At 37.8% G+C, this 9,148-nt stretch overlaps 1 protein-coding gene across 2 annotated transcripts; it reads right to left on the reverse strand.

Moving 5' to 3' along the window:
• Positions 1 to 7,106: 7,106 nt before the first annotated feature.
• Positions 7,107 to 8,808, reverse strand: LOC134225832 (NAD-dependent protein deacylase Sirt4). Of its 2 annotated transcripts, XM_062706206.1 has the most exons (3): positions 8,735 to 8,808; positions 8,310 to 8,414; positions 7,107 to 8,146 (listed from the first exon to the last, which is right to left on the reverse strand). In XM_062706206.1, the coding sequence occupies exons 1-3, from the start codon at positions 8,769 to 8,771 to the stop codon at positions 7,395 to 7,397; spliced, it is 894 nt and encodes a 297-aa protein (XP_062562190.1). In that variant the 5' UTR covers positions 8,772 to 8,808; the 3' UTR covers positions 7,107 to 7,394. The 2 variants fall into 2 exon arrangements, with proteins under 2 accessions (XP_062562190.1, XP_062562189.1); XM_062706205.1 differs by lacking the exon at positions 8,735 to 8,808 and having other exon boundaries at positions 8,310 to 8,674.
• Between the last annotated feature and the right edge of the window lie 340 nt (positions 8,809 to 9,148).

The raw sequence follows: 9,148 nt of genomic DNA on the forward strand, positions 1-9,148 counted from the left end.
TTTACGTCGATATTTATGTTTTATTTTTTCATGATGCTAGCTGTTTATTTTCACATCTCGTGACATTGTTGCCAGCTGTTCAAACACACCAATAGCATAATTGAAATTTACTGCGTTTTCTTTTTAATTTTTCAAGTCGTTCCAAAGTAGAATAATGAAGACATTAATTGATAACAGGTTGGAGAGAGATTTATTATTTTTTCGATATTTTACATGTTTTCACTATGATTTCACAGAATTTCATGTTGACATCACTGCCTGCTGCGATAGGTAATGAATAATGATCAATGACTGCTTGCGTACGACGCTGCCGACGACGAGCAACCGACGACGTCGTTGGCATGCGCGGTGGGAAGAGGAAATTTTTTCACTTAGTTTTATTTTCATTGAATCAACGCCAAATGTGCACTAAATGATTCGATTATTTTGTCAATAAGTAGGTTTAGGTTCAAACTTAGTTCTGATACTTTTTCTTGTGAAATGGTGGTCAGGTTTGGTTTTTTATAATAAAACTAATTTGATCGGTGCTATTCGCAGTGAGGAGGTGAGTAATTGTAAGATTGTGTTGGTGAGCCGCAGGGTAGCCATTCTGAATGACACCGTAAGAGGCCTTAACGATCATTGAATAATTTGCGTTCGATCATTTAGTAGTTTGTCAATAACACATTCCAGAAGCTGAATTTCAAAATATGTTGTATGGTGGACTTCTAGTGCGAAGGTTTTTCTACAACTCTGCCTAATGGTTCGTTGTTTGAATTCCACTAGTAACGGAGTTTTAGCTATAGTTTCAGTAACTTAGACTAAATGATAACAAAATTCCAATCATTTAGTCAAAGTTACTGCAACTAGTGCTCTAACTCCGTTATCAGTTGAATGTGGTTGAATTCTAATAACGAACCATTAGGCAAAGTTGTAGAAAAACCTTCGCACTAGAAGTCCACCATACAACATATTTTGAAATTCAGCTTCTGGAATGTGTTATTGACAAACTACTAAATGATCGAACGCAAATTACTGAATGTTCGTTAACATCCTTGCTATCAGTTGCAGAAAAAGTGACCAAATAGTGACTTTCAGTCAGTGTTGAGAAGCATTCAAAACCTGAAATCACGAAGTCTTGTATTATCCGAATAATCCAATTGATTCACCGTCCAAATTTTCGGTAAATGACTGAAATTAGATATTTCGCAACCAAGCACGACCCAACCCAAGCACGATCAAAATCGCAAATCAGTTTGCTCAAGCACGATGACTCGATGAATTAGATTTGGAATGATTTTACCACTGGCATTGCTTTCAGTTGTAGAAAAGTGACAAAAATGGACTGTTATTTAAAGTTAAAAGCTAGGTAGTGAGGAAAATAAGTTATAATTAGGTAAAGCAACTATTTTGAACCAAGTTCAACAGCATTTAGGGAATAATGTTTAGTTTCAGTTCGATTTTTTTTCCTAAAAGCGGTGTATGTGAAAATGGCATTTTGATGATAAAAAAATATTTAGTTAATTCCTAGTCATCACATTATTTTGGTGGTGGCTGGCCCCATGATTACTTCCGGTCTTTTACTATACTTAGTATAGTAATAGTCAAGCATTCGTTGTACATATGATTAATATGGGGGGTAAGTGTGAAGAAATGTTGTAGAATTTAAAAAGAAAACGAATGTTTAGACTAAGTGCCACTGGATGACTCCAAACGGGCCAGTATAATGTGGGGTAGTCAGGGTTTAACTAAATTAGCTAATAGTATAACTTATTTTGCCACGCAACAATTTCAGTATAGGTAATTTGTTTCTACGAATCAAATTCCTAAAGTTAGGTTTTCAGCATTACTTAGTCCAAGAGAGGGTTTAGACTCTGCGTTACATTGCATTTTTTTCCCCGATACGGTGCGTTATCATGAGTGATCAGCACTCATGGAACACATTGTTTAACGCGAATGTCAGCCGGGATCGCTCAAAGTGTAAGATTTAGTGTAATTATTTTAATTATTTTTATTTTTTAGGCATCAAATGTTAGGAGCATGTTTTCAGGGTGTAAGCTCTGCGTTGTAATGGTATAATAGCGTAGGCCGTCCTCGATTGGGGTCCTGGGGGTCGCATGTAGTGGCTGTGCTCGGGGCTATTGTGTGTTGAAAGCGGTTTCGGGGCAGTTAGGATTGAGTTTTAATATAAACAGATGTAGGATTGAACAAGTTATAACCACAGATAACAGATATTTAAGCTAGAACAAATTTTATTGAAAAACCTGTGTAAACTTTTGAATTGATATACGTTGGCCCACTACTGCCATCTACTCAACTGATTGCGGCAGTACATACGGACGCAGCTGATTAACAACCGTCGAACGCAGCCAATGGATTTGACAGCCGCATTCGGGCTGCGTTTTCAATATCAATGATCATTGCGCCATCTGCAATCGATTGCTAAACGCGGTACCAATTTAAAATACATTTGAATTAACGGTTGCCGATGTTTACACACGTTTCGGATGCCAGCCTCAATATCTGTTATCTGTGTTATAACCTTCAGGGTTCATATTGTGAAGACTATTGACAGCCAAAGCGTTGAGGATAATCTTTTAGTTAGGAACTGAATTAATTTATCCGATTTGAAATCCTAGATTGAATAGTAGGTATAATAGACAATGTGGTACCTTGAATGAAAGACATCTGTTCTGTTGTGACGCATACAATAATCTGATTTATTATTCCATCAACCGTCCATAGCCTACTAGAACAATCCACTAACACATCTCCTTTTTTATATAATTTTGAATTACAATTATTAATAGTTTAAATGTATTTATCCTATAATTTTTAAAACCAAACACTATTTGTTTTTTGTATAATATATTTTTACATTCCGGTAAAGTTTTCTTCAACATTTTCAAATCCTCTGAATTCTGGTTCTTCATCTGAAGGCACTGTATCTGGAGATTCTATTGTACATTGGTTGTCTGTAGGTCTTGAGGTTGTTGGTGGATTAATCTTTTTCAAATGTGCTATGTTTCCTTGGTACGTTACTCCCGTTTCTTGATTTTCTACCAGAGCCAGAGTACCTGCGCGACTCAATACTTTATATTTTGTTTTTCCGAATGTTGTTTGAAGTTTGTTTTCAGGTAGAAGATTTTCCATCAAAACAGTAGTGCTGTCCAATGAGAGCTTGAAGTAGCTCGAAGTTTCTCCCTGTCCTGCTCATGCCCATTTGTTGACAAAAAAGAACGAGCAGGATGGGAACAACTTCGAGCTACTTCGAGCTGGTCATTGGACAGCACTAGTATCTCCACTTTGAATGTCAGATTCTTGAGCATGCCGTCTGCAGTCTTCCTTATCTTTTCCTTTTTGCTTATTCAGTTTGTCCTGATCGCGATAATCCGATGATTGTGGAATGGTTTCAATGTCATCGATCGACGGTATTTTTGATCTAATCGTACGTCCATAGCACAATTCTGTTGGAGTTTTTCCGGTCGTTGAATGCGGTGTTGTATAATACATCAACAGATAATCGTTCAAATCTTTCTTCCAATCTCTTCGCAAAACATTGCTAATCTGCAACCTCTTCAGAAGGGATCTATTCTGTCTCTCCACTAATCCATTTTCTTGTGGCCAATACGGTGCTGCATGGTTCAGGTAAATGACATGTATTTTGCAATATTCTTCAAATTCTTTTCCAATGAACTGTTTGGCATTATCCAGAGTTATCGTCCTAGGATATCCTAAACGCGTGAATATCTTGTCCAATCTGTTTACAGTTTCTCGAGAACCAATTCTTGACATTATTTCAACCTCTTTGTATCTGCTAAAATAATCCACTATCACCAACAAGTATTCTCCGGAAGGTAGTGGTCCCATAAAGTCAATAGCTATGTCAATCCATGGTTTTGCTGGCAGTTCACGTCTACAATAGAGGTAATAAACTATAGAGGACTATTGTCGCTGCGGTTCCCATTGTTATCGTCCCCAAACATGTTGGGTACCTATCTGTCAAAACGTACTGATTTTTCCTTTGTTGACATTTAGTGCCCTATCCTCGCCAGCAAAAGATGTTTCGCCAGTGACGACAGCGACAATCTTCCTCTATAGTTTATTACCTCTATTACGTCTACTCATCGGAAGCGGTTTACTTGGTACACGGGTAGATCAAACAACCCAAATTTTGAGTTGTTCTCGATCAGGCATCTCTTTCGTTCCATCCTTTGATGTCAAAAACCACCCAACGATAGCAGTTCGATGGGGGAAGCCAACGCTAGGTTGAAGGGGTTGAACTCAAATTTAGGTTGTTTAAACCTATTTAAACTTAACTTTAGGTGGAAACAACTTAATATTTAGGTACTTTTTCACACGGGATCAAACGGAAACTACTCAAATCCGAGTTGGGCCATACAACTCAAAATTGGCTTCCCCCACCAACGGTCCAAATTAAGTGAAATGAACTTAATTTTGAGTTGTTTGAACTTCATTTTGGGTTGTCTGATCTAACCGTGTAGTCCTATCAGCTGACATCCCTCACACACATCTGTTCTGTTGTGACGCATACAATAATCTGATTTATTATTCCATCAACCGTCCATAGCCTACTAGAACAATCCACTAACACAGACAATAATAGAAACTATATACAGTTATCGTTTTATTAAGTATTGAGGATATGTTTTTAGTTAAGTTAAATAGCAGATATGCATGTATGATAACCATTAATAAGGCAGAATTATAAGAGCTGTATTTTTGTCTTTGTAGTAGGATTAATAACTTACTAATGTTTTGCGGGCTGGCGAGTGAAAGCGGCCCAGTTCTTTTATCTACCTCTTTCCAGACGACCAATGATGAAGAAGACTTCAAGACTTCAAGAAAATCTCATAGTTCCGGTATCAGGAGTGGTATTCATAACCAATACTACCTGCAACCACCTTCAATACAGGAAGTCTGTGTTCACAACGAGATTACTTCAAGGACAATCCCAACATCCTCTGTGAATTGCAGATAAGTATTGCGTTTATATTTTAATTGCACTGAGCTCGTTCTAATCTGATCGGTAAATGAATTGACTTGCCACATATTTAGATACATCGTGAATAATAAATATCATTAGTAAATTTAAATATTCCCGTAGATTAGAAAAGCAAGTGCATAAATGACTATTTTATGGCAACATATCATAGCGAAACGGACCCTTCGGAGCCTTAAGTAAGATCTCGGTCCGGTTGCATCTAAGGAGATCTTAGTGCAGTGCACACCGGACGTGTTGCCCGGTAGACGTATCGCTCAGCGTACAACGCAGATAGGCTATGGTCAGAGGGTACGTTGATATTACCAGATTACCAGATTACCTAGTCATCACATTATTTTGACTCACAAAGACTATATATCTAATAGTAGGATTCTCTTTTGGAAAAAAAATTCAAAAAGATGAATAAACATTCAGAATTTCGTAAAGTAAGACTGTTTTTAGAACATGAACAGATATCGGTGAACAAATGATGTAAATAAGGGGGTTCGATTCCCGATGCAGTTCTAGCCAATTTTCGGTTTGGAAATCGTCTCGACTTTCCTTGGCATAAAAGTATCATCGTGTTAGCTCCATGATATATGAATGCAAAAATGGAAAATCTCGCGGTCAATAATTATGAAAGTGCTGAATGAATACTAAGCTACGAGGCGGCAATGTCCCAGTGGGGGCTGTAATGTCAATAAGAAGGCAATATAACTCAAGAATTTGCAAGATTTATTCACCAATCGAATCGTTTTGGACTTTTCTGTGTTTATGTATATGAAAAAATAGAACATTTTGCTGGGAAAGTTGAACAAATAATGTTATAATGCTACGTTTCCATGAATTCTGAAGAAACCAACAAGCGCGAACTGAAATCGATCTAGAGGGCGACGACTAAACGATTGACATTTAGCACGAAGAAAAACAACCCGAACAAGATCGGGCAGGTTCGACTAGTAATTTTTATTTAAGATTTATAACCGCTGCATTCATTTCTTTTTAAAGGTTTTTTTGAAATCTTAGTTTTAATATGCAGAATCAATTTATGAAAAAAATCGAGATTAAATTTTATCGAACAGAAAGTTTTGAAGAACCCTGGGATACGCTATTACGAGAATGTTTTTCGTGTGCTTTTTTCCATATGCGCACATTTCCTAAGAATCTCACCAGAGTCACAAGCAGGTTATAATTCACTTCAGTTCAGTCACACATTTTTTTTATATGGGCTACATCAATAACTTAGGGGCCGTACACTAATTACGTAAGCAATTTTTCTGGGTTTTTCAACCCCCCTCCCCCCATGTAAGATTTTTCCCATACAAATCAATTTTTATTTATATGGAGCGTAAGAAAATGGCCGACCCCCCCTCCCCCCATAAGTGCTTACGTAATTAGTGTACGACCCCTTACGAAAAAACGACTTATTAATCGAATATTGGGTGGGTTCTTAACCCTTTGCTTCCCATGGTAGCTGTAGTAGAGCTCCATCAAATTTTGCACCTTCCAACATTCATCGAATTGTTTCAACAACAAAGAGCAGTATTTGGCACAACTTTATGGTTTCATTAGAATGCAAATATAATCAATATTGAGTAAAAATAGTGAAACTATTGAAAACAATCAAGTAACTATTGATTTACAATCAAAAACTTTTTTTTCGTTTTCCACTATTTCTAGCTATGCCGCATAACTTTTGTTCTAGCATTTTTTCCATTAATCATTCCTTCCTATTGAAATCTTCGAAAAAAGTCGTGGGAAAGAGAAGGTTAATAACCTCAAGAATCTCGTAATTTTTTTGTGCGAGAAAGGCACCAACACCCCAGGTGGATTAATCAGGTTTTTTTTTCTATCTAATATGAAAATATTCAGTGGCGTCGCGTAACCTCACTTTTTACCTGTGCACTGACCCAAAAAATGAAAATTCTGATATTTTGACAGCCCAAATGGAAAATAAATTTATTAGAGTCGTTTAAACTAATCAACATCTAGTTATTCTATGCATTTCCGCACACCAATTCCTTAAATTAAAGTCCAGTGCACAGGTAGATTGAGGTTAGGGAAACGCCACTGAAAATATTTATAATTTTATTCAAAATTGTTTCTATTTATTTATACTATCTTTTATTTACACATTCATTTTCAGTAATTATACTGATTTTAATTTTATCAATTTACTAATTGGTCTATTTACAAAATTAATAGAAAAATATGGGTACACTTGGCTTTTTTTGGTTGTTTATAACCTTCAGATTCAATGAAACATTGAGTTATCATCATAGAAAAGTCCACAAAACGAAGAAAAATCTGGTAGTATATACAAAGTTCTGGATATTAAGGTTCAAGAAACTTATAAAATCCATCCGCGTAAAAAGCAACCCAAGTGTATCTATAATTAATGTCGCATATTTTACTTCTTAAACAAACTTTGCATCAATTCCCCGCACCTGGCAGATATTTTGAGGTCGGCTTTCGGGTCACCACGCGTTTCCCCAATATTGACTATTGCCACCGGTAGTCCCAGTTCTTTGGCTTGCAGTACGATTCTATAGCCGGAGAACACCGTAAGACTAGACCCCAGCACCAGTACACCATCCGACTCGATGATCATGCGAACTATTCTCTCGATGCGCGGCATCGGAATATTGTCACCGAAGAATACAATCTCCGGTTTCAAGGCACCTCCGCACTCGGGACAAGGCGGTATTTTAAAGTTCTCAACGTATTCCTGCGGCAGTTCAACATCCCCATCCGGCCGCATCATAGTTGATTGGTCCTCCATTTGGGGATTCAACTGATCTAAGATGCTTTGGAACTCGTGCCTTGGGATGTGATAGTTGCATCCCTTTCCCGTTTTACCAATGCAGATCACGTTATATCCGCTACCGTGCATTTCCATGACACTCCTCGAGCCTGCCTTCGTGTGGAGCTTATCGACGTTCTGGGTTACTATGCCTGATATTCTTTGTTCCCGTTCCAATCTGGCCAATGTATAGTGCGTAACATTGGGAGCAACTGCAGAAAAACGTGGCCACCCAACGTAGTTTCGTGCCCAATAGCGCTTACGAGTGGATTCATATGCAACGAAATCGCCGTGTTGAATCGGTTTGTGATTGGACCTTGCGTAGAGACCGACTCCTTCCGACCTATAGTCTGGTATTCCTGCAATATGAACAATGTTGAAATAACAACATATGAGGATACATTATTAACTAAATCCCAAATCTTAGGACTGGATTGGTCAATCACTAGACATTTTTACTTCACTTTCTGATACGAACGTTTCATCTTTTATTGATACTAAAATAAAATCAATGCAATTTACCTGATTCAGTGGAGATACCAGCACCTGTTAGCACAAGAATGTTCGGTTTGTCCTCCAAAAACTTCTCCAACCGATGCCGGTCACTTTCTAACGCGGGTTCGTGAGCTGGAACGAATGTCGATTTAGAACTGCAGGAAACTCGTGTACCAATAAGCCAACGGGGAGTATATGCTGAGCGCATTTTAGTTGTCTGCCTGAGACAAAAGCAAAAACCTTACGAGATGATTACCAAACAGTACTGATTATTTTTCGCATAAATCCTTGCGAGAGATTTCTGTTAATAAATATTTTTGAAAACAAAATAAAAATTCTTATGAAATGTTTTGTGTCATCTGATGAGGTAATCGATGTTAGCCTACATGGCGATGTGCTTTAACTTTAACTAAATATGTCCTGTAGGAATAATAACAAGCAGTTCAATTTACCGCTAGATTCAAATATTCCACGAAGGAAATGAAACATTTCGCATAGTTAAAATCGAATATGATTTCACTGTCTCCCCAATACTATATGAGCACGGTAAATTGTTTATACATAAACGTACGTCTGATTACTGCTACTTACGTTCAACAGTCTCGAGTGCACGCTTACGTATGTCTGACTATTGCGACAACGTTTGCATATCGCTACCAGACAATGTTCCTAATGAGCATAAATAGCCGTGCATGGACCGAAAACGAATCCAGTTTATAAACGGATGCAGACGGATAAGAACGCCAGACAGATGCAGACGGATAAGAAGGACAATTCAGCAGCAGCAGCCGGGCGAGGATGATGGCCAAGTGGGAATCCAGCGAGCAGCAGCCGGACGAGGACCGAAGAGGACTCCAGCTACCAGC

Source organism: Armigeres subalbatus, chromosome 3 (assembly GCF_024139115.2).
Source record: "Armigeres subalbatus isolate Guangzhou_Male chromosome 3, GZ_Asu_2, whole genome shotgun sequence".
NCBI classification, from domain to species: Eukaryota; Metazoa; Arthropoda; class Insecta; order Diptera; family Culicidae; genus Armigeres; species Armigeres subalbatus.

What these genes read in the sequence shown, in the direction of transcription:
- LOC134225832 (XM_062706205.1), bottom strand. Translation starts at nt 8,490, where the DNA reads ATGCGCTCAGCATATACTCCCCGTTGGCTTATTGGTACACGAGTTTCC. An exon ending in TGGTATCTCCACTGAATCAG is followed by an intron (nt 8,147 to 8,309) that starts GTAAATTGCATT and finishes TTCATATTGCAG; the next exon opens with GAATACCAGACTATAGGTCG.